Consider the following 26,585-nt stretch of genomic DNA (forward strand, 5'->3'; position numbering starts at 1 on the left):
ACATTCTTAAATACACAATCAGCCCCAGCACCCAGAAATCACCGATAAGTTGCTTTTGAATTCATGAAAGTGACCTGGGCGGGCTCCGGGATGGTACTGCATCAGAGGGCTCCTTGTGCGCTGCGCCTCGGAAGCAAATGGCATTAGAGAAAAGGGAAAAGATACAAATAAAAAATAAAAAGGAAAGGGGGGATCGATGCTAAGTCAATTAGGCACATGCCCGGGGTGGGGGTGGGGGCGAACAACCCTCCCCCCCCCCCCCATGCCACAGCCAGCCCAGCCCGTTAACTCGAGTCTGCGGGGGGTGTCCGGGCTGGGAGCGGGGCTCCCTGGCTGGCAGAAGTTTGAGAGCGGGGTGCCGGGAGGTGGGCGCGGAGCGGGGTTACGTGAAGTGAAGGCGATGGTCAGTGCTGTCAATCTTGGCAATCAATGTGAGCGGCCATGTCGTAAGTAATCCCCCATGAATTTTTGAAACACATTTTCTTTAGAATAAGCCAGGAGAAGTTTCCCATGAGTTTTCTAAATATGTTTTAATTGAATCTATAGTGACAGTTCTTTTGAAACCAGAAACTTGAGTTAGCCATGGCCTGGCAGCTTCCATCTGTGCATATATGTGTGTATATACACATATATATATAAACACAAAATATAGCAGTACATGCCTATACCCACATATACACATATATGTATACACACACGGTATCACTAATGAACATGCAAACATTGATTATGTAGGACACTGGCATTCTCTGAGGAGGTGGCTTTGGACAATTGGGAATTCTAAGAAGTCTAGAGGTGAAAATATAAAATTTTAAAGCCTTAAAAACACTGATTGTCATAGCAAATATCTCTGAAAAAGCCGTATCCCCCCGAACCCTTGTATATCTTTATTTGAGCCTTTTCAAGAGTCTTTGGTACCCTTCACTTCAGCACTACTATGTCCTTCAAAGGCCAGATGTAGCTGGGGTGGAGAGAGATTATTGTGAACAGGACTTCTGGTGAAGGGAAGCATTCTTTCTTTTCATGACTTTAATTGAGAATTGAATAATTTAAAAACAAATTCTTGTTACACCAAGAGAAATATCCACTGGGATCAGATTTAGCTCATTTCCACAAATATTGATAATGTTCTTCCCCTATCAGTGAGATACAAAGACACAGATAAGACCATCACTATCTTCAAAGAGCTTATTGGGAATGGAGCAGGTAGGGATCTGTATACAGAAAATGAAATGTAAAGTATATACATCAAAATAATAGATACAATTTTAAGAGGGGAGAGATTGATAATCACTGGGAATGAAATGGAAAGGAATTTCAATAATAATAACATAAAACACTTTAAGGTTTGAAAAGTGCTTTATAAATATCCCATTTTATCTTCACAGCAGCCTTAGAAGTTGGAGCTATTGTCATCCCATTTTAAAAATCTCTTACCTTCTGTCTCAGAATTGTTACAAATATCATTTCCAAGGCAGAAGAGTGGTGAGGACTAGGCAGCAGGGGTCAAATGACTTGCCTGGGGTTACATAGATAAGAAGTGTTTAAATCCAGACCTCCTGTCTCCAGACCTGACTCTATTCCCTGAGTCACCCAGTGGCCCCTATTTCATCCCATTTTACAAATGAGGAGAGTGAGGAAGATAGAGGTTATTGACTTGCTCAGTGTTATACAGCTCTGATGTGTCTGAGGCCAGATTTGAACCCAGGACATTCTGTTTTCAGTCCTGTCTCTCTATCCTTTCATCTACCTACCTGCCCCCTAACTGACTCTTGAGTCCCAGTTATGTTCTAGGCACTGTGTTACATACACAGTGCCTAGAACATAATAGTTGCTCAATCAAATTCTTGTTGATTGATAATTCCAAATTGTTTTTCTCAGTTGTTGGACCAATTCACTGGTCCCTCCTGAGTACATTAGTATAGGGACAGCTAGTTAGCGCAGTGGTTAGAATGCCAGGCCTAGAGTCAGGAGGTCCTGGGTACAAATATGGTCTCAGATGTTTTCCAGCTAGGAGATCCTGGGCCAGTCACAACCCCTTTTGCCTTAGCTCTTGCTGTTCTGCCTTAGAATTGATACTAAGAAAGAAGGTAAAGATTTTGAGGGAAAAAAAGAGTGCATTAATATGTCCTTATTACTTATTACTACCCCTTTATTTATTGACTTATTACCTTATTACTACCCCTTTCTTTATTGACCATATTTTCCTTTTATTGTCTTCACAAATCTGATGGATGAGAAATAAAACCCTAGAGTTTTATAAAATTTTATTTCTCATATTATTGATGATTTAGAACATTGATATCATATTGATAATTTGTAATTCTTTTTTGGAAAATTGCCTCTTTATGATTTTTACCACTTTTCCATTGGGGAATGGTGCTAATTTTTATGTATTTCTTTCAGTTAATTATGTTTTTGCCATTAGACCTTTCTCAGAGATTGTTGATACAGAGATTCCTCCCTCCCCTGTTAACTACTTTATTCTAAATCTAACTTCATTAATTTGATTCATCTAAAAGTTTTTCATTTTTTTTATCACTTAACTCATCTGTTTTTCCTTCTTCAATAAGAGGCTGTATGATCTAGTAGGAGAGCCAGTCTTAGAACAAAGATGACTCAGGTTCAAGGGCCACTCCTGAGACTTTCTGGCTAGACAACTCTAAGATTACAAGTTGCAGAGATGGTGCCAAACTACACTGGCAGAGGGTATTCCCTATGCTGTCAAAATCTTTCCTTGCGATTACTTCTGTTCCTTATTTAGTAAATAATTCTCTCCCAAGCTATAGTTGTAAGTAATTCCTTCCATTCCTTCCTTATTTGTTTATGTGTAATCTTTTATGTTTATATCATGAATCATTGGAGGTTCTTTTATATAGAGTATAACATGTTGGTTTAAACATAATTTTTACCATACTTCCCATCAGTTCTTCTCCTTTATTCCTGCCCCCCATTAGGAATTCCTATCCTCCTAGTGGTTGCATTCCTGGGTCTTGTTCAAAAGTAGGATGCTATGTGTAGTTTCTTCTGGGTATTGTTTAATCAGTTTTATTGTTCAATTTTGCTATTTAAAAAATCCCTTCTCAAACAGCTTTGATGATTACTGTTTTAGGGCATTCTTGAGATTCAGTAATGCTAGGCCACATCTATGCCATTGTTTTTTTTCTTGTCTTCCTTGATGTTCTTGACCTTTTGATCCTTCATATAAGTTTAGATATTATTTTGTCTAGTTCTGTTCAGAAGCCCCTTCATATCTGGAATGGCATTAAATCTGCAAATTAAAAAAGAATGACGTGCTTCCTGAATTTGGGTGTTATCCTGGGGCAAGGCCCAGGTTAAAATCTGAATGTTTTTCTAGTTTTAGTATTTGTGCTCCCAGAGTAAGGAAGAAAATGAAATTTAACACCATTTAACTGCTGGGAAAATTTGGAAGAAATCATATTTAAACCAACATGTTATTTAATACCATATGTTGTTTACTATTTTTGGAGCATTTTGTTTGAAACTAGAGGAGATAGGATGCTGAATAAGACATGATTTCTTCCCTCCTGGAATTTATAATCTAGAAAAGAAAGACTATAGCTACATAGATATAAATTAAAATAAAGTAGAATAATTACATTATCAAACTGTCATGTGAAATTTACAAACCTCCTTTTAGTAATGTACTGCTGTTGTCCATATATTTGCTGAAATTTGTAATATAATTGAATAATTATTTTTGGGTCCAATTTATCTGTGCTGTCCAGGAGAAAACAATTAGTATGTATTTTTTAAGTTCCTGCTGATATTGGCCATCTTTTCTCTATGCCAGGAATGCAGAGATTAAAAGGGCATAGTTTTTGCCCTCTAAGAACTTAAATTTTTTCAGAGGATACAACATACACATAAATTAACATGTATAAAATATATATGAAAAAAATACTAGGTTTGTTTTGGAGGCAGAGCCACAGAAGCTGATCAGATCATGAAAGGCTTCCTGTAGAAGGGGATATATGATATGAGTTTTGAAGAAAACAAGGGGGATTTGTTCAAGAATTGGAGATGGGGAGGACTGGCATTCCTGGGCCAGGGAATAGCCAGTGCCAAGGCATAGCAATGGAAGATTGTGTCATGCGTTAGCTCACTTCAGAAACTCTGGATAACTAAAACTGCAAGAAGGTTATTCTGACTGGATATTAAATAGTGAGAAAGTAATAAAGTCTAAAAAGGTTGGAAAGGTAGGCTGGATTGTGAAGGGCTTTAAATGTCAGGAAAGTTATATAGATGATCCGTGATGTAGATGATTGATTTTAAGTTGATTCAGAGTTGGCTAATACTGGGGGGAAAAAAGGTCACCTTTAATGGTATGATGGTGTCATAATATAGATTATTGTCAGTATTTTAAAAAGAAATTCACTTCTGAGGGAAAAGATTAACATCAACTTCACTACTGATGGCCTTTAGCCTCCTTTTATTTGTTTCTTTATTATTAGCTAGGCCTTTGTGTTTTTTCTTCCATTGATTTTTTTAACCTTGTATCAGTCCTCAGCATATAGTGAGCACACAATAAAATCTTGTTAATTAGCTGATTGATCATCCTAAAAAAGTAGCTAGGTTGTGATCATATGTGTATGGAAAGTAGAAATATATGCATTTTTTTAAACCAGAATGAACTAGAATACATGTAAATTTCTGCTAGTTTTTATGATTCAACTCATTCATGTAATTTGCCTTTTCCATAAGATGAGTTCCTAATAACTTGATAAAATTAAACTTGCATTTTTAGTGCTCTCAGGGAATCTACTATTTATTTATTTATTTTTTGAATTAATTTATTTAGTCAATTTAGAACATTATTCCTTGGTTACAAGAATCACATTATTTCCCTCCCTTCCCACCCTCCATCCTTCTCACAGCTGACAGGCAATTTCACTGGGTATTACATGTATCCTTGATCAGAACCTATTTCCGTGTTATTGGTGTTTGCATTAGGATGTTCATTTAGAGTCTACATCCCCAGTCATATCCCCTTGACCCATGTAATCAAGCAGTTGTTTTCCTTTGGTGTTTTTACTCCCACAGTTTTTCCTCTGAATGTGAATAGTGTTCTTTCTCGTAGATTCCTCCAAGTTGTTCAGGATCACTGCATTGCCACTAATGGAGAAGTCCATTACATTCAATTGTACCACAGTGTATCAGTCTCTGTGTACAATGTTTTCCTGGTTCTGCTTCTTTCACTCTGCATCAATTCTTGGAGGTTGTGCCAGTTCCCATGAAATTCCTCCACTTTATTATTCCTTTGAGCGCAACAGTATTTCATCACCAACATATACCACAATTTGTTCAGCCATTCCCCAATTGGAGGGTATTCCCTCATTTTCCAATTTTTTGCCACCACAAAGAGTGCAGCTGTGAATATTCTTGTACATGTCTTTTTCCTTATTATCTGTTTGAAGTACAAACCCAGCAGTGCTATGGCTGGATCAAAGGGTGGACAGTCTTTTATCGCCCTTTGGGCATAGTTCCAAATTGCCCTCCAGAATGGTTGGATCGATTCACAACTCCACCAGCAATGCTTTAATGTCCCGACTTTGCCACATCCCCTCCATCATTCATTACTTTCCTTTGCTGTCATGTTAGCCAATCTGCTAGGTATGAGGTGATACCTCAGAGTTGTTTTGATTTGCGTCTCTGATTATAAGAGATTTAGAACACTTTTTCATGTGCTTATTAAAGGTTTTGATTTCTTTGACTGAAAATTCCTTATTCATGTCCCTTGCCCATTTATCAATTGGAGAATGGCTTGATTTTTTGTACAATTGGTTTAGCTCTTTATAAATTTGAGTAATTAGACCTTTGTCAGAGGTTTTTGTAATGAAGATTGTTACCCAATTTGTTGCTTCCCTTCTAATATTGGATGCATTAGTTTTGTTTGTACAAAACCTTTTTAATTTGATGTAGTCAAAATTATTGATTTTACATTTTGTGATTTTGTTCTAGCTCTTGCTTGGTTTTAAAGTCTTTCCCTTCCCAAAGATCTGACAAGTATATCATTATGTTTTTGCCTAATTTGCTTATAGTTTCCTTCTTTATATTCAGTTCATTCACCTATTCTGAGTTTATCTTGGTGTAGGGTGTGAGATGTTGATCCAAACCCAAACTCTCCCATACTGTCTTCCAATTTTTCCCAGCAGTTTTTATCAAATAGTGGATTTTGGTCCTAAAAGCTGGGATCTTTGGGCTTATCATAGACTGTCTTGCTGAGATCACTTACCCCAAGTCTATTCCACTGATCCTCCTTTCTATCTCTTAGCCAGTACCAAATTGTTTTGATAACCACTGCTTTATAGTATAGTTTGAGATCTGGGACTGCAAGGCCTCCTTCCTTCTCTCTCTCTTTTTTTTTTTTCATGATTTCCCTGGATATCCTTGATCTTTTGTTCTTCCAAATGAACATTATTATGTTTTTTTTCCTAATTCAGTAAAAATGTTTTTTGGTAGTTCAATGGGTATGGCAATAAATAAGTAAATTAATTTGGGTAGGATTGTCATTTTTATTTTGTTAACTCGTCCTACCCATGAGCAGTCAATGTTTTGCCAATTGTTTAGATCTAGTTTTAGTTGTGTGGAGAGTGTTTTGTAGTTGTGTTCATATAGTTCCTGTGTTTGTCTCAGCAGATAGATTCCCAAGTATTTTATATTGTCCAGGGTGATTTTAAATGGAATTTCTCTTTCTAATTCTTGTTGCTGAGATGTGTTGGAAATATATAGAAATGCTGATGACTCATGGGGGTTTATTTTGTATCCTGCAACTTTGCTAGTTATTGATTATTTCAACTAGCTTTTCAGTTGATTCTCTAGGATTCTTTAAGTCGATCATCATATCTTCTGCAATAGTGATAGCTTGATCTCCTCATTGCCTATTTTAATACCTTCAGTTTCTTTTTTCTCTAATTGCTACAGCTAGTGTTTCTAGTACAATGTTAAATAATAGAGGAGATAATGGGCATCCTTGTATCACTCCTGATCTGGTTGGGAAGGCTTCTATTGTCCCCATTGCAGATGATGTTTGCTGATGGTTTTAGATAAATACTGTTTATTATTATTAGGAAAGGCCCTTCTATTCCTATGCTTTCTAGTGTTTTCAACAGGAATGAGTGTTGTATTTTGTTAAAGGCTTTTTCTGCATCTATTGATATAATCATGTGATTTTTGTTGGTTTGCGTGTTAATATGGTCAATTATGTGGATGGTTTTCCTAATACTGAAACATCCTTGCATTCCTGGTATAAATCCTACCTGGTCCTAGTGAATAACCCTCATGATCACTTGCTGGAGTCTTTTTGCTAGTATCCTATTTACGATTTTTGCATCTATATTCATTAAGGAGCTTGTTCTATAGTTTTCTTTCTCTGTTTTTGACCTGCCTGGCTTTGGAATCGGTACCATATTTGTGTCATAAAAGGAGTTTGGTAGAACTCCTTCTTTGCTTACTCTGTCAAATAGTTTGTATAACATTGGGATTAGTTATTCTTTGAATGTTTGATAGAATTCATTTGTGAATCCATCTGGACCTAGGGATTTTTTTCTTAGGGAGTTCTTTGATGGCTTGTTCAATTTCTTTTTCTGATATGGGGTTGTTTAGGTGTCTATTTCTTCCTCTGTTAGTCTAGGCAATTTATATTTTTGTAAATATTCATTCATATCACCCAGATTGCCATATTTATTGCCGTATAATTGGGCATAATAATTTTTAATGATTGCCTTAATTTCCTCTTCATTAGAGGTGAGGTCTCCCTTTTCATCTTGGATAATATCAATTTGGTTTTCTTCTTTACTTTTTTTAATTAGATGGACCAGTGCTTTGTCTATTTTGTTTTTTCAAAGTACCAGCTTCTAGTCTTATTTATTAAATCAATAGTTCTATGACTTTCAATTTTATTAATTTCTCCATTGATTTTTAGGACATCTAATTTAGTCTTCATCTGAGGATTTTTAATTTGTTCACTTTCTAGTTTTTTAATTTGCATGCCCAATTCATTGACCCCTGCCCTCTTTAATTTGTAAATATATGAACTCAAGGATATGAATTTCCTCCTGATTACTGCTTTGGCTGCATCCAGTAGATTTTGAAAGGATGTCTCATCATTGTCATTTCCTTCAATGAAGTTTTAATTGTTTCTATGATTTGTAATTTAACTAATCGATTTTGGAAAATCACATTCTTTAATTTCCAATTAGTTTTTGATTGGCCTCTCCATGTACCCTTACTAATTATTATTTTCATTGCATTGTTATTTGAGAAGGTTGCATTTATTATTTCTGCTCTTTTGCACTTGTTTGCGATGTTTTTATGCCCTAATACATGGTCAATCTTTGTGAATGTACCATGTGCTGCTGAAAAGAAGGTGTTTTCCTTTTTTGTCCCTATTTATATTTCTCCACATATCTACTAACTCTAATTTTTCTAAGATTTCATTCACTTCTCTTACCTCTTTCTTATTTATTTTTTGGTTTGATTTATCTAGTTCTGATAGAGGAAGGTTTAGATCTCTGACTAGTATAGTTTTTTATCTATTTCATCCTTGAGCTCCACTAGTTTCTCCTTTAGAAATTTGGATGCTATGCCATTTGGTGCACTTACATTTCCTCATTGTTTATACTGCCTTTTATCAGGATATAATTACCTTCCCTATCTCTTTTAATTAGATCTATTTTTACTTTGGCTTCGTCAGATATCATGATTGAGACTCGTGCCTTCTTTTTCTCAGTTGATGCCCAATAGATTTGGCTCCATCTTCTTACTTTTACCCTATGCGTGTCTACCTTCCTCATGTGTTTTTCTTGTAGACAGCATATAGTAGGGTTTTGGATTCTAATCCACTTTGGTATTTGCTTTATGGGTGAGTTCATTTCATTCACATTCAGAGTTATGATTACCAGCTGTGTATTTCCCAGCATTTTGATTTCTACTCCTAGTCCTGCATTTTCTTCTTTCATTATTTCCTTCTACACCAATGTTTTGTTTTTAATTGGTCCCCCTAATTTCCAGCCTTATTTTACTTCCCTTTCTACCCCCTCCTTTCTTATTCCCCTCTTATTTTCTTAACCACCTTTTTGGCCCCCCCCCAGTCCGTTTATTACCCTTCTATTTCCCTATAGGGTACAAATCGATTCTATGCCCTAATGGATTGGATTGTTCTTCCTTTTTGGGGTCGATTTCAATGCATGTAAGAGTTGAGTATTTCCTATCTTCAATCTCTTTACCCTTCCAGTGTATTGATGTTCTACCCCCTCCCGCCATGAGCTTCTTTTGTGACATATAAATTTATCCCCTTTTGTTTCTTTTCCCAAATCTTTTAGTATTAACCTCTTTCTTAGCTTTAGTTGTATATATATATATATATATATATATATATATATATATATATATATATGTAGATAGATATATATGTATTTATGCATACATATATCTATATACATATTTATGTCTTGTCATTTCATCCTATACAGTTTGTCACTATTCCCTCTAAGTGTAATTCTTCTAGCTGCCCAGGTGATAATAACAACTTTTAAGAGTTTGCCAATGACCTCTTTTCTTATAGGGATAAGTATCATTTTAACTCATTGGGCCTCTTAAAAAAAAAGTTTTACATAAGTAATACCCAATGAAATTGTGTGTCAGTTGAGGGAAGAGTGGTTGGAGGGGAGGGAGGGAAATAAAGTGAGTATTGTAACAAAAAAAATTAAATTAAAATTAAAAAGTTTTGTTTCTTTTTGTTTTTGTTTTTCTTTTTTCCCTCTTTTTAAAAATAATCTTTTGATGATTCTCTTGAGTTTTGTGCTTGTGCATCAAATTTTCTGTTCAGGTCTGGTCTTTTCTTTACATATGCTTGGAATTTTTCTGTTTTGTTAAATGACCATACTTCTCCCTGTAAGAATATTGGTTGTAGACTTAGTTCCCTTGCTTTCCAGAATATCATATTCCATGCCTTTCAGTCCTTCAGTGTAGATGCATCCAGATCCTGTGTTATCCTCACTGTGGTTCCATGGTATCTGAATGACTTCTTCTTAGCAGCTTGTAATATTTTTTTCCTTGATCTTATAATTCTTTAATTTGGCTATAACATTCCTGGGTGATGTCAATTGGGGATTCAGTACAGAAGGTGATCTGTGGATTCTTTCAATCTCCACTTTTCCCTCTTGTTCTAGAATGTTGGGGTAATTTTCTTGGATAATTTCCTGTAGTATGATGTCCAGGCTTTTTCTTTTGTTATGGTCTTCCAGTAGACCAATGATTCTTAAGTTGTCTCTCCTGGAATGTTTTTCTAAATCTTCTGTTTTGTGAATGAGGTGCTTTATATTTTCCTTAATTTTTTCAGTCTTTTGATTTTCTTTTATAGTGTCCTGCTGCCTTGTGAAGTCACTTGATTCTAATTGTTGTATTCTGGTTCTTAAAAACTGGATTTCATCCCTGACATTTTGGTCATCCTTCTCCTTCTAGTCTGATTTTCTTTGGAGGTCATCTTTCATCCTCTTTGCCTCATCTTTCATCCACTGTTACAGTACAGTACAGTACAGTAAATGTAGTACTCATTTTTATATATATTTTTTGTAATTTCACAAAACACGTGGGGAGCAGGGCAAAGCAACAAACTTTCCACAGGGTTTTTTTTTTCTTCTAATCCAGGAAGTTGTTCCTTAAGGGAAAGGATATTTAGAAACAGTTCTTCCAGCCAGGACTTTAGAGTCCTGTTGCTGAGATTTAAAACAGCTGTTTTCTGTCTATCAGAGTCACACAGCTGGGAAGTATCTGAGGTCCGATTTGAACCCAGGACCTTCTGCCTCTAGGGCTGGCTCTCAATCTGCTGAGCTACCCAGCTGTCCCTTAAGATTAAAGGGAAGAAAAAGAAAAAAAAAACTGCTGATTCCAATTTAACTTAAGGAGAAAAGAGAAAAAGTTTTTTATACTCACGTGTTCTAGCAGCTGTGTCTTTAAGCCAAGTTTTTTGTTAAAAAAAAAAAAGAGGGACTAAGTGGTGAGACGGTATAGTAAAAAGGCAAGGAATTTCAAAAGTTTTATTAGGGGATTCTTTAGACTCCCGTGTGGTCAGCCACAATGTAACAAGGGAATCACTTTAAAAGACTGGTATATATTAATTTAAGGTCGCCAAGGAATTCATCTATGTAATTCCTAAATGAAAAACTCAAGTCAGCCGTCAGCCTTTCTTGGAGTTTAATTACAATAGGAGCAAGAAAGGAATTAGAGATAGAGAGAGAGAAAAAGGGAGAGAAGGGAATAGGGCTTAAATACCCCTTCTGTTTTAGGCTGGTCCAAAAGGCCCAAGCCCTTAGATAGCTGGGGCAAAGAAAAAAGATCAGTCCCTATCACTCACGTGACCAAATGGAGAAACAGTCTCAGAGGCCCCCACCTTCAGCTTCCTTCAGCGCAAGCTTCTCCGAGTCCACCGCAATCACCCCGACCAAAACTCCTCCCACCTCCCTGGAGTCTTCAGACCCCCTATCTTTAAGGAAACCATCCAAGTTCCTCCCCTCAGTTCTCCCATCTACCAATCCCTGTTCATCAATTTCCCTGTGTCAATGGAGGCTCTAGCTTAACCTAGGACCGCCCAGAGGTTTCTGGCTTTTGCACATGTCTGTTGAAGGTCATATTTTCAAATGATTAAATCTTTACTCCTTTGCTACAGCCCTTTCTAAATCCTGTTAACTTGAGTATGGTAGAGATTGGAATAATTAAATTTTGATCTAGGCTGCAGCCCTTACTCAATCCTATTAGGACTGAATAGGGTGGAGATTTATTCCAAGTATCTCCATTGTATCAATTCTAAAATCAATCAAGACTCAAAGAAATTCCTGTTCTATGCTTAAGCATAGGTCAAAGTCCTTTCCATTGTTCAGCAAAGGGTTTCTGTCCTAAAGTAATCTTAAGAAGGGAAGAGAAGGAACCTCCCATGCCAATGGGGTTCCCATTTCAATAGACTATCAGTAAGAAATTTTCCAAGTATGAAATATCCCAATGGTGAAATTTCCAACATTTATAAGTCTAAGGAATTTTGAGGTTTACACCACTTTGCCTCATCTTTCATCTCCTTTGCCTCATCTTTCATCTCCTTTGCCTCATTTTCAAGCTGATTGATTTTGGCTTTCAAGACACTATTTTCTTGTTTTAGTTCAAGTGCTTCTGTTTCCAGATGACTTATTTTATTTTATAAGTTCTTTTCCCAGATGTCTTTAGCCTCACTTTATTGTTTTTGGAATTGTATTTTGAGTTCTTCCAGAGCCTCTATCCAATTTGCTGCTGGGGTTTCTGTTTCTTTTTTTTTCTTGGTGTTTCCTCTTCCTAATCTCTTCTGTTTGTTCTTTGTTCATTGCCTGTATACAAGCTGTTGATTGTAATTTCTTTTTTATTTTTCTGTGGTTTGCTCATATTTTCCCCCCTTTTACTCCCTTCAGTTGCCTGATCTCTTGCACCTATGATTTTTTTGTGGTTTTGGGTTTTTCTTTCTGCCTTCACCCTTAGAATTTTGTCAGTAAATCTCTCTGTGCCATCTGTGGGGGAGGGCTTTTTTTGGGGGGGAGACCTTAAGCTTCCCTACTCTCTGGAGGCTTTGATGGGATTAAGTCCAGCAGTGTGTGGGTGAGGGCTTTTGGAGCTTGAGTTTTCCTGCCATCTGAAGGCTTTTATGGGATTAAGTCCAGATGGGTTGCTGGATGTGCCCTGAGGCCAAAACCTGGTGAAGTGAGGGGGCAATATGGAGTGTCTCTTCCGCTGCAGCTGCTGCCTGCTCTGTGCTCTGTGTTTCTTCTTTATCTGCTTCCCCACTGCCTGTGTTGGATGCCCTGAGCCTGGAACAGCTTTGCTGGCAAGGTACTCTTTCAAAACCAGTGCCTTTGCCCTCCCAGGGATTCCAGCTTTTACTGGAGGCTTAGCGTTCTAGGTGGGTGAGGGGTCCTGGGACCTTCCTTCTTCCTTCCACTTAAACCGGAGTGTTCTTGAATTCTGGCTTGGGGGGGGGGTGTACCTTTTAACTTGAGTCCAACAGGACGGTTCTTTGGCTGTGTGTTGTTGTTAGGTTTGATTTTCATTCCCCTGGGACCATTTAGTTTGTAATTGGTTAGGAAGGTCTGAGGTCTGAACTTTTGCTGTTTCAGAGGTTTGAACTTTTTCTGCATCTGCAATGCCATCTTGACTCCACCTCCCTGGTATTTAGAGAGGTGCTATTTAGAGAGTTGTAGGTAAATATTTTTCTAGAGAAGAATTTTTCTGAAGCAAAATAGCCTTTTGATATATTTGCAAATATAAAATTTTCATATATGTGGTTACCATTATGCATGCTAATTTGCATAAGAGACTCTAAATAATACCTGTTTAAATATTTTTGTATCTATAGGAATCCATGGGAAAGAGCTGTGATGGAAGAGCTTATGTCATTACTGGAATGTGGAATCCCAACACACCTACTTTCTTGGCACTTAATGAAGAAACACCTAAAGGTGAATTTTTTCAAAAGATTGCTCATTATTTGGCTCAAGATACTAATCTATGAACATATTACTGTCATGAAATACTTAGAAAGTTTTTGTTGATTATTGGTAATGGCCATCGTCTTAAAGATGTAAAAATAGTTGTTCTGCTATAAAATTATGGAAACACTTCAATGTACTAGTACTATATAGAAGTACTAGTTAAGGGTTTATTCATATACAAGGCATATGAAGACAAAAGCAAATCTGTTTTGAGTCTTACTAAGTTTCCATTATACTTGAGTTCAAGTGGAGTGAAGTGGGGCAGACACTGTGCAAACAATTAAGTAAATACAGAGTAATTTCTGGAGGAACTTAGTACTAATAGCTGGGATGAGGATCAGGAGTCTTTTTAGAAAAGACACCTGAAGATGGTAGGAAGCTTAACATCCTAGGGAGGAGGAGCATTCCAGACATTAGGATAGTCAATTTAAAGGCATAGAGGAGGCAGCATGATGAGTTTTGAAGACAGCTCCTAGGCAAGGCAGCTGGAATCTAGAGCCGCGGAAAGGGAACCTTACATGGGATGTGTCTGAGAAGATTCATGGGATCTAGATTTTACAAGTCTACAAGGTTGGCTTAGGTATTTGTATTTTATGCTAGAGGCAATAGGCATAATCCTACAGATTTTGAGCACAGGATTGATATAGTCAATCCCATGTTTGAAGAATATTCATGTCATTTGCATGGTGACTGGATTAGAGGAGGGAGAGAACCAAAGCAGTGATGGCCATTTAGGAAGCTGGAGAGAGAAGATAAGGACCATACTTAGGATGGTGGCTGTGTAGTTAGAAGGAAGAGGCTAGATATAAGGGGTTGGAGTGGAGGAGGTATTGTGGAGGTAGAATTAATAAGTGTGGAAGAGGCATGAAGAAAGGGAGGATTTGCAGGACAAGCCAGGCATGCAGACCAAGGTGATTGATCTGTCAGTCAAGGTGAAGATTCCAAATGGAATGTTCCCAGAAGAGGCAGTTGAAGCTGGCCAGGGGGAGGAACTGATTCTCTCTCTCTGGGGGTTACTGACCAAGGGAGAAACCTCTTCTCTGGGTGACCAAGAGAAACTGGCTTTTTCTGATCTAGGTAGAGAGAGAGACCTTTGGGGTTTTTGACAAAGTCTGGACTTGAATTACTCAAGCAGAGATTATCTGACTGAAGAAGGAAGAAGATTTAACAGTTGTTCTCCATCTCTCTGGCTTTCTTTGTGTCACAGCTGTGACAAGATTGACATTTCCCAAAACCCTCATAACCCTCCCTTGTAGATTTGGGACAAATCTCATCCCTCTCATCTCAATTCCCATCCTGACCTATCTTTCCCAATAAACCTCCTTACCTGAGAAAGAGAACAAGAGTATTTTCTCTAAACCTTACAGTTCACCTTTGAGTTACATAGAAAGGTGGCTGTCCAACAGGGGGGAGGGGAAAAGTGGCAGGAAGGTGTGGGTGGAAAGCTGGGAGGTGAAGGGTGGCATTGAGGGAAGAAGAGGGTAGGAAATAATTTGATTTTTAGCCATTAATAGGGATCAATTGGCAGCTCCAGAGTAACCTCTCTAGCAGTATCTATCTCTCTAGCAGCATCTCTCATCTATCTCCTTTGTAACTAGGCAGCCTTCAGGTTTCCCTAGTAGTAACTCTCTAGTCATAGCAAGTAGAGTATTTTCCAGTTATTACAACCAGAAATAGTTCCACACAGATCATCTACTTTATTACGTAAGCTTTGGAGATGGGAAGGAATCCATGAAATCGACATCCACAAAAATGTGGGCATTTGAAAGAAGAAAGGGTTTTTCTTAAGGTAAAAATAATGAGTTTGAAACTGAATTCCAAGTGAAGAAGTATAGGAGACTCTTGGGGATTGAGAATTGTAAATTAAGAGAAAGGCTACGAATGAGTAAGAGGCCTCTGTGAAAATATGATTTGAACCTTTGGGATCTAATCAGATTATTCAAAGATAGAGTATAAGGTGAAAAGAGGTTCCATGACTAAAATATGTGTTTGTGTGTGTGCGTGCAAGTATGTGGTGTGAGGAAGAGATTATAACACCAGTGAGATTGGCAAACAAATGCAAGGAAATGGAATGTTAAATGAACTGTCAATCAAAGAGGAGAAGGAAAATTCCAAAAAAGAATCTGAGGAGGAGAGGCAGTTGGAAAGCCAGCAGCTGAAGAAAATCACTTCTGCCTTGGGAGACTGGGGAAGAAGATTGATAGTCAATCTTGCTCTGGATTCCTGACTATTCATTGACTCAATTTTGAAAAGACTGGAGCTTAGCTCTGAAGAAGAGCTTAGCTCTGAAGAGACTTTTCAGTTCATCAAGGATATCCCCTCTTAGACAATTAATTTCATTTCCCCGGTATTGAACTTCATAGGAGGTTAGGGAGACCTGATAGTCCCTCTTTCCTTCTTCCACCTGCCTAAATCCCAGTATTCAAGAATAAACCCCTTTTTCAGAAAAGAGGTATAGTGTGAGATTAGTGTTTTGAAACTGCTGATAACTTACCATCTGAGGCGAGCTGTTAGGATCAACTGTGAGAGGAACAGGAAGTGAGGTGGGAGGGAAGGAGTGCAGATCCTGGCCTTTCCTCTATCTTATTTCCTGGTACTATTGCTCATATCTATTACCACAAATATCTTAGAGGGAGCATCTTTTACAGTGGGGACCTGTGATTGATGTGTGGGAGATGAACAATGATACAAGGTAGGCTGAGGTGTGGTCAGAGAACAGGGTCTAATAGTTCCTTTGGAGTGTGAATTGTTTTTAGTCAGTTGGTTAATATTTAATCAATAAAACATTCATTAAGTATCTACCATATAATTAACCAGTTCAACTTTACACTGCCTCTACTCTCAAATTCTTTCCCCCTGTGTTCTGTAACATTACTTATGCTTTGAAAAGCCCCAACCCTGCATTATCCACACTACCTGCCTCCTCATTAAGTGTGGAAGGAAATCATGGAATATTGTTTACTGTATCTATTACAAATTTTTGTTATTTAATTTCAATTGTGCCTTGACTACAGTCTTGAAATTCTTTTCTTCCTTCCTTGCTCCTTATACACAAATTCAGCTACTTTTCATTCTTAAAAATCCTTTCCCTTCACTTGACCCTATCATCCCTTCAAGTTATCATACTATATATCTCTCATATCCTCATGAGCCAAATGCCTAGAAAAAGCTGTTGATGCTGTTGCTTTCCCTTCCTCTCCACTCATTTCTCAACACTGGTATAATTTGACTCTCAATTTAGTCACTCAACTGAGACTAATCTCTCCAAAGTACTGTTGGTTTCTAAGCTATCAAGGATAGTGTCCTTTTCTCAGTCCCCATCGTTCTTGACCACAGTTGAATACTTTCTCTTCTCTCTCCTTCTACCTGTCTGACTGCCCCATCTCTCAATTTCCTTGATTGGATTGTGATTTATTTCTTGCTCCTTATTTTAAATGTACTCCAGGATTCTCTCAGGTCCTCTTTTTTCTCTATACTCTGCTTTTAGGGGATTTTATCAGCTTCTATAGATTTACTTGTAATTTCTTTCTTTCTTTTTTTTTAAACCCTTACCTTCCTTCTTGGACTCAATACTGTGTATTGGCTCCAAGGCAGAAGAGTGGTAAGGGCTAGGCAATGGGGGTCAAGTGACTTGCCCAGGGTCACACAGCTGGGAAGTGTCTGAGGCCAGATTTGAACCTAGGACCTCCTGTCTCTAGGCCTGACTCTCAATCCACTGAGCCACCCAGATGCCCCCTTTTACTTGTAATTTCTGAGAGACAGAGACAGAGAGACCTGAAAGGACAGAAAAGAGAGAGACACTCCACCTTGTGTACCTCCACTGGGGGCATGATATGAGTGAAGATCTGACAAAGGGGTTGGAGGAGACATGGTTATATGAAGAGAACTAGAAAAGAATAGTCTCAGGAAAACTCAATAGAGAAAAAGAAATGTGTGAGGATAATATGGGCAGCTGATTCAGATTTAGCAGATAAGTTAAGAAAGATAAGGATTAAGAAAAGAAAATTATAATTGAAGACAAAATTGGTAACGAGATTTTAGTTGACTAACGAGATTGGAAGCCTGATTGCAAAAGATCGAGGAATGAGAGTAATAGAAGTGGAGTCAGTGAGTTTGGACAGCTTTTTCAAGAAATTTGCAGAGAAAGGTTAATTATCACTCGAAATAGTAGGATTCAATGAGGGTCCCCCCGCCCCCCCTTAAAGGACAGAGGAGATTTTGGCATGGTTAAAAGTAGTAGAAAAGTAATCCCTTCCTTCCCTTCCTTTTCCCTCCCCTTCCTTCTTTCCTTCTATGTATTTTAAAAATCTAAGTTGCTCAGTCATCTCCCTTTGAATCTGCATGGACTTCTTTATGCTTCTCCCACCTTTTTTCCTGATCAGGATCACATCTTTTTTGTCTTAACTTTCATTCTTGAGCATTTCCAACCCTTTTTCTAGAGACACCCACCTCCTATAGAGTTTTAGGTCATGTAATATTGCCCATCTGAACTCTTTGAAACCCAGCCTCACTGAATCTCCTGTGCAAAACAGACTGAACTTTTTGTTCCTTTCTTTGTGCTGATGTCTCAGCTCAATTGGCCATTTGCTTTTCAAGGTTTTTAAATGTTTGTGCTGCTTTATTTTCATGGTTAAGGGATAGAGTCTTGAATCTCATGTGAGATCTCTGTTATTTTTAGCATTATAATTCTTAGCATTATAAGTGGCAAGAGAGTCCTTGAGTTAGGAAGGCTAATTTACAGAATGCTGCATCAGGCCAGGTGGGAAATGATAAGGACCTGAAACTGAGTCATAGTATTAGAGCTGAAATAGCAAGAGGCCATGAAGAATTTTGACATAATGAAATTTGTTCTCAATTTGACCTAGTAATCTTTGAAAAAAACAGAACTGTACCTGACCTGTACCAGTTGTCATAAGGATTGGTCACTAGTACAAACTCAGCTCATGAACTCAGATGATAGTTAAATTCTTGTAAACTTTACTTACATAAGTCCCTAACACAGTAATATGCTCTAGCATATTAGGAGCAGAATAAACTCTTGGCAAATGTTATTTCTTTCATTTTGTATAAAAGAGAACAAAGCATGGAGCATGCCATCCCCCACAATATGCCTGCATAAGTAAGAAAGAATTGAAATTTTCTTTTGTAATTTAAAGACGTGCATTAGAACTAGTCCAATGAAACTGCAGAACTGTGGTTTTACACAGACAATTTTTATATCAGACTTTCCATTTTATTATGGACTACAGTTTTTTAACAGTGAAAGAAAAGAGACAGCTTCTTTTCCATGATCAATCCATAATACTGGCTTGGGAAAGAACATACTGTTTTGTAACTCTTGAGTTATAGTAAATATAATAATTTTATTAATTATATTACTACATTTTATTTCCTTAGTCATTTTAGCAATGGAAAACTACTGAGGTTTACACCAACGTTTTAAAAATCCTGAAATAACACTTCATAATTCTGTCTTCTTGCTTATCAATTCTCACAACTTCCCGGCTAAGGGGAGAGGTTGTTAATATTATTATAATTATTTTTTAAATGAAAATGGCAAGACTTATAGAAATCAAGTACCTTGTTAGTATGGCTAAACCAGAAATAGAATTTAGGAATCCTGTCTGTCCAGCACCATCTTTTTGTGGGGTGTGGGGATAGGAATCTCACAGTTTCTGGTGTAATATGTTGTTTTTGTCTCATTTGACAAAACCAAATCTCGTGTTACTTATTTTTACAAATTCATCCCACTTGTAGGCATCTACAAAAATAACTTTCTATCAAGGGAAAATATGACTATTCCCTGGTTAATATGAATGTAAGCTATATAGTGATACAAATTTAGATTATGAGTTGGAACAGGCATAACTTTACAGCATTTAATATTCACATCCTTGTTTAACACTAAGTTAGAATCAGCAAACATTTATTAAATACCAGTTTTGTTCAAAGTACTATGCTACATAATAAGAGAGACTAATAATTCAATAAGAACTAGCTCTGATCTCATATAATTTGCTGACTATCATGGAGGAAGACTAGGACATATTTAGAAATAAATATAACTGCTCAGAAACTTCCTAGCTATGCCTAGGCCTTTCCACTCTTCTGCCTTGGAACCAATGCACAGTATTTTTTCTAAGGTGGAAGGCAAGGGTTTAAGAAAAAAGGAAATAAGTATAACATAAAAATGCAAAAGAGAAGTGATAACCTCTCCAGTCTTTGTCTTGCTCTGGGCACATCTGTAGTATTCTGTTCACTTGTGGGTACTATAGTTAAAGAATGATATTTACGAGCTGCATAGTAGCCAAGAGGGGTGGGAAACCATGGTGGGGAAGGCCTCTAAGATCATGTCATGAGGATCCGTTGAAGGAGTTGAACATGCTTATTCTATGGGAGACAACACTCTGAATATGGTAGCTGTCTTCAAGCAATTGAAAATATGTCATTTGGAAGAGGGATTTAATTTGTTCTTGTAGGTGCCAAAGAATAGAAATGTGTACCTTGGGTGGGAGTTGCAAACAGGCACACTTAGACTTGATGCTAAGAAAATCTTAATAATTGGAGCAGCCCCAAATATGGGTGGTGATGAGTTCTCCTTCAGTGAAGGTATTCAGGCAGAGTCTCAGTGACCACAACTATTTGGGCAAGTTTTAGTGGAGTATTACTAGACCTGTTCATCGAGCCAGACAACTGAGAAGTTCCCTTCAACCTTCAGGCTTTGGAGAAGTATTGATAAAATGTGAAGTGAGGTTCAGGAAAGAAAAGCCTTAAAAAATCTGGGGAGATAAGATGAGTTGATAACAATGTTTTAGTTGTATACAAGATCGTTATCTTGTAAGACTTACTGGGACTCATGAATATACCACATGCAGTTGTTATCTAGAAGTATTTATTTCATCTTCTCCTGACTTCTCCCCAGTGAGAATATAATCCCATTTAGTGCTGGGAAGGTATAAGATTTTAGCTTTAAGATAGATGAGTGGCAGCACAAGGTACTCTTTTGCATTTACTCTCTCACTTTTGCATCTTAACTATCTTAGGTGCTCTCCTGCTTTCTTTTTCTTTTTTTAACCCTTACCTTCTGTCTTAGAATCAGCACTGTGTATTGGTTCCAAGGCAGAAGAACAATGGCAAATAAGTGACTTGTGTAGTGTCACACAACTAGGACATGTCTGAGATCAGATTTGAACCTAGGACCTCCCATCTCTAGGCCTGGCTCCTTTCTTCTTAGTCTGTCCAAGTCTTTCAGTCAATCTATTAGGCATCTGCTCTGTGCCAGGTACATAGGTCTTGAGGACACAAATGCCAAAAAAATTAAAATAGTTTCTACTTAAAAAGAACTTATAATGCGCCCCCACCCCCGACCCCTTCTCCATAAAGCCTTGGTCTACTAGATCATAGCCCATAAATTGTTACTTTAGCAGAGGCCCTCAAGACCAAGTGTTTACCTGTTCCCCTCTTTCTTCCCCCACCCCTGCAGCCCTGCGTTTGAGCAGTGTGCTGTAGTGGACAGAGCAGTGGATTAGCCATCAGTTGGTGATTACATTCCTTAAATTATCCATTTCCTAGGATTGTCATGTGGAGAGACTTTAGAGACATTAAGACATCATAGAAATGCGAGCTATCATTATTGTACAACTTAAGAAATGGGTCCAGAGACGTTGATATTTACCTGGGGTTCCATAGCAGCCTTAAACCCCGCTCATTTCCTCCATTTTCTCAGCCAGTTGATATTTATTGTCTCTACTGACTATTTTTGACATTTAATCACATGGCATCTTTGTTGCCCTTTTCCTCCATGGCTGTTGCCTCCCCACAGACATAAGTTCATTGAAGCTTAGAATTCATTTTTAGAGTTGCGTTTGTGTCTCTCGCAGGTCTAGGTATCCTGGGGATAGTCAGTGAGTGAATTCTGAACTGAATGAAATACGTTTTTCTTGGGCCTACTGTATGTATGTTGTTGTTGTATGTATGTATGTATGTATGTTGTTGTTGTATGTATGTATGTTGTATGTATGTTGACCCGCTGTTCTGTTTGGGGAAATGTCGAACGTTTGGTGACATGGCTTGTGACCACCCAACCCGTTTTTAACTCTAGATAAAAGGGTGTTCATGACTGTGGCTGTGGACATGGTCGTCACTGAAGTGGTGGAGCCGGTTCGCTTCTTGTTAGAGACGCTGGTGCGTGTGTACCCCGCCAATGAGCGCTTCTGGTACTTCAGTAGAAAGACTTTCACTGAGACCTTCTTCATGAAGCTGAAACAGGTAGGATCATATTTTCTGCACAAAGGAAAAATTTCTTCTTTTTCTGGTTGTTCTGAGTAAAGTTTTTTTGAATCCTAATGGCCATGTAAGGAATAATAATGACCATGAATGAATTTGAAACAATTAAAAGTGTCTATACAGCATTCCAGAACCTAGACTTAGGCATGTACATTAATACTTGATAATTAGGTTGTTCTCTTAGAGCTGCACACTGAACACCCAAAGGTATTGTTATTGTGATTATTTCCTTCCTTCTCTTCCCCCGTGAGAAAAGAAGGGGAGATTAAGGAAAGAAAGGGAAGAGAATAGAAGGGAAAAGAAGGCTATCAAAGGATAGGGAAAGGAATATGTAATTTTTAAAATTTTAACAAATTTCCACATAAGTTTTCTGATGTTATATGATTTGTATTGTCTCCTCTTCTCCCTCTCTCCTCCTGGAGCTGACAACCAATTCAGTCTGGGTTATACATGTATTATTACACAAAACAAAATTATTCATTTCTGTAAGTAAATAATCTTGTAAAAACAAAACCCCAAAACATATACCCAGATAAACAAGTGATAAATCCTATGTTTTCACCTTCATTCCTACTCCAAGGGTTCTTTCTATGGAAGTGGACAGTGCTCTTTTTCATAAGTGCCTCAGAATTGTCCTGGGTCATTGTACTGCTGTTAGTCGCAAAATCTGTCACATTTGATTGTCCCACATTATTTCAGTTACTGCATACAGTGTTCTCCTGCTGCTGCTTAGCTCACTCTGCATCAGTTCACCTAAGTCTTCCCAGCTCTTTCTGAAGTCATCCTGTTCATCCTTCCTTAGAGCACAGTAGTATTCCAACACGGTCATATACCATAATTTGTTCAGCTATTCCCCAATTGAGGGACATCCTTTTAGTTTCTAATTATTTGCCATCACAAAAAGAGCAGCTATAAATATTGTGTTACAAACAGGTTCTTTTCCATTAAAAAAAAATCACAGCTTTAGAAGTCTTATCACTGGATCAAAAGCTTTGCATTGGAATATGCATGTATTAAGCGCCTACGATGTCTTGGGCATGGTGCTAGCACAGCTACGGTTCTCTCATTTGGTTCTTACAACAACCTTACAAGTGTGATTGTTATCCTTCTTTTACATTTAAGAAAACAGAAGCAAAACAGAAGTTAAGTGACTAACCCAGAGTCTCAGAGCTAGGAATCATGAAGCTTTCATCTCCTAGCTGCTCTTATCTCATAAGGACACCCTCATGAATAAATATTAGTTTCCTTAAGGAACAGTAGTTAATATGCATATGGAATATTTTCAATTGACAATATGGCATTAAAAATGTTTTAATGGGGACAGCTAAGTGACTCAGGGAATAGAACACCAGGTCTGTATACAGGAGGTTCTGGGTTCAAATCAGGAACTTCCTAATTGTGTGATCATGGGCAAGTCGATTAACCTCAATTGCCTAGTCCTTACCACTCTTGCCTTGGAATGATACTTAGTGTTGATCCTAAGACAAAAGGTAAGGATTAAAAAAAAAGAACTTAAGAAAGTATGTTTCTATGATAGTATTACTTCAAAAAATACTGGTTTCATATTAGATTTGTTTCATTCTCAATGGGAAGAATAACTAGTTTTGTTTTCTTATTATTAGCAGTCAGAAATATTGGAAATTTGGTGTTATGCAGCAGAAGGAAGTGGTGGCAGTTCAGTAAAGGATATAAAAAGTCATATAATCCACCTCACTAAGTTGAAATCCCGTAGAAGCAATTGTTGGCATTCCCTCCCACTCTCCCATGTTTAAAAATGATAGTTGCCTCAGTCTGCGAGAGGAGGCTGACTGTTGTGTGGCAGGAGAAGATACCAGCAGAGTGAGCAAATGGTGGAAGCCAGCTACCAGTTTTAATATTAAAAATGACCTTCATCATGACTCAATTAAGCCTCATTTGCTAGATGCAGTCGAAATAATGTTATTATTTCCCAAAATTATTAGAGCTGTGATATGACTCAGCTTTTCTTAGTACGTGTCCTCCATCCCACAGGATATTTTAATGAAGATTCAAAGAGTAACATTTAGCACTGAAGTGTGTGCAGGGTGTCTCTTAGTATTTGGATTTAGTTCTTTTTTTTCAGTGGAAACTGAACTGTTTGAACAACAAAACCTCCTTCTGTCTGGACAGACAGAAGTTTTGCTCCAAGATGCATAATAGTGTGCCAGAGGTAATGGGTCACATCTAGTCAGTCAACATCTGCTAAGTACCTTCTATGTGCCAGCTACTGTGCTGTGTCTGGGAATACAAGCAGAAAGAATAACAGTGCCTGACCTCAACAAGTTTACATTCAGATGGGGGAGACAGCTGAAAGGAAACTGAAAAACACGAGGGAGGGGAAGAGAAGAAGGTGCTCCTCTAGGGACTGGGTAGGGAAAGTCCAGAGAGCCCAGAGAGGAATGAAGCCATGGCTCCCCCGGCCTCCTCCTGCAAAGGGAGTTTCTGGAAGGAATGGGCCAATCTGAGGAATACTACAGAGGTGGAGATGTGTCCAGGGTGGCGTGAGCTTCTCTACAGAAGAGCTTCCTGGGGCATTCTACAAGGCTACACAACAATTCTACAAAGAAAGTCTGGGCAGTTTCTAGTGTGACCAGAGAAGTCACAGTTCTTCCAGAGCGAGCATTTCTATAGCATTGAAAGACTTGGAAAGGGATTTTTTTTTAATGTTATTTCATTTACTCCCCACAGCAACATGATGAGGTAAGTGAGATTATTATCCTCATTTTACATGCAGGAAATTGAAGTTGAGAGAGATTAAGTGATTTCCTAAGATCATATAGCAAGCAATCATTTGAGGAGGATTCAACCTCAGGTCTTCCTGACTCCAGGTCCAATCCTTTTATCTATCCACTGTGCTACCTAGGTGCCTGTGCTTAAAAAACATGTTCAGGGGAAACTAGATAGCAGAGTGGGTAGAGTATCAGGCTGGAGTCAAGAGGACCTGGGTTCTGATCTGGTCTCAGACACTTCCTAGCTATGTGACCCGGGGCAAGCCACTTGATCTCATTTGCCTCACCTTTGCCATTCTTCTTCCATAGAAGACAGAAGGTAAGGATTAAAAAAAATCTGTCCAGAGATCTATGAGTCCCTCCTGCTAGCATCCTGAGAAAGAGACACTTGGTTACAATAATTTGTCTGACCTTTTATCTGTATGTTATGTAAAAGTTTTTTGTTATAGAATTTTGTACTGTTATTTTATTTAAAGCATCTAATGATCTAATGCTTAGGGACATATGCCCCATGTTAGCAATTCAGCATGCTTAAATATTACATGAAAAGGTCATCTGTGAATCAAAGGGATTAAATTTGAAAGTGTTCAACTATGCTAAATATACAGTCTGGTTCAAATGAGTCTTAAATATGAGATGATGGCTTCTGATTTGAATGGTTTAATGTTCAGTGGTTATTTTGCTCATTAGATATTGAAGGGTTTATATTGGAAATGCTTTGGACAATTTAAAAAATAACTTGGTTGGCTATCAAGAAAAAATAATCCATGTCAATGGGCAAGTGCTTCATTCTGTTGTGTATGAATAATTTTTAGAGAGGTCATTGCTGGTTTTTCTTAGAAGCTATAAATAGGGAAATATTCTTTCTTACAAAATACATCTATTAGTGTGAGTGTGGTGGCATTTATGGTAAAAACATTCTTAATGGAATTCCCTTATTTGGCCTTTTTATTTTCCATAGTTTTCCTGTTGATGAACAATATAGTTCTTGATTGAGTGCTCAACAGTGTTAAATTTTTTCATTTTTTGAGTGGTGATCTCCAAATCGGAGCCTCTGGGGAGAGCCCAAGGGATATTATGATAAACCAGTTGGGAAGATGGAGCACAGCTCACCTTTCCAGCGATAGCCAGTCCTAGGGTCATATTCTCCTGCATGCATTATTATTCCCACTTTGCCCCCTCCCAAGGATTCTTCAGCTCTTCCCCTCCCTCTTGTTTTTGGCTTCCTTCCATATGCTGTCTTCCCCAATGAGGTTAAGCTTCTTGAGGTCAGGCACTGTCATTCTTTCTGCTTGTATCTGTATTCCCAGTGACTCAGCACAATAGCTGGCACATAGTAAGTACTTCATAGATGTTTATTGATTAAATGTGGCTTCCTTCTGCCCAAGAGCTGTTCAAGCTTCTAGTTGCCTTTTATACTAGCTTTTGGTCCTTCAAGATCGATTTTAGCTCTGTAAAGTGACTTTAGAAGTCATCTAGTTGAATACCCTCATTTTCTAACGGAAATTAAATGACTTATCCATTGTCACAGAGATGTCATTATCAAAGGGAGGTCTTGGATGGAAGTTCTCCAAATTCAGTACTCTTTGCATTTCACCAAAACAGCTTGTCTTTCCATAAGACAGGCTCTGGAATAAAAAGATTCCAAGAGGCAACTTAAGCAGTTGTGATCAGTGTTCTGAATTCCTTAGAGTCACTTTGTTGTTGTTCAGTCAGTCATGTCTGACTCTTCATGACTCTATTTGGGACTTTTTTTGGGCAAAAATAATAATGATTTGCCGTTTCCTTCTCCAGTTCATTTTACAGATGAGGAAACTGAGGCAATTAAGTGACTTGCCCAGAGTCACACAGCTACTTCATGTCTGAGGTCAGATTTTAACTGGATGGATCTTCCTGACTCTATCCCCTGTGCCACTTGGCTCTCTTTAGAATCGCTTGGACCTTGGTTTACCATTCTCTTATTGGTCCTCTATTAGCCACTTCTCTGGGTATTTTGTATTTGTAATATTGGATAGTTCTCATT

At 37.9% G+C, this 26,585-nt stretch overlaps 1 protein-coding gene across 4 annotated transcripts in view; it reads left to right on the forward strand.

Annotated features, from left to right (window-relative positions):
- RABGAP1L (RAB GTPase activating protein 1 like) overlaps window positions 1-26,585 on the forward strand; it is a 705,349-nt gene that overhangs the window by 134,759 nt on the left and 544,005 nt on the right. For all 4 annotated transcript variants that reach the window (XM_007480823.3, XM_056815570.1, XM_056815569.1 and 1 more), the window contains exons 9-10: window positions 13,394-13,496; window positions 21,631-21,797. In XM_007480823.3, coding sequence (XP_007480885.1) covers window positions 13,394-13,496; window positions 21,631-21,797 — 270 coding nt within the window. The remainder of the gene's footprint in view (window positions 1-13,393; window positions 13,497-21,630; window positions 21,798-26,585) is intronic.

This window comes from Monodelphis domestica, chromosome 2 (genome assembly GCF_027887165.1).
Source record: "Monodelphis domestica isolate mMonDom1 chromosome 2, mMonDom1.pri, whole genome shotgun sequence".
Taxonomy (NCBI): Eukaryota; Metazoa; Chordata; class Mammalia; order Didelphimorphia; family Didelphidae; genus Monodelphis; species Monodelphis domestica.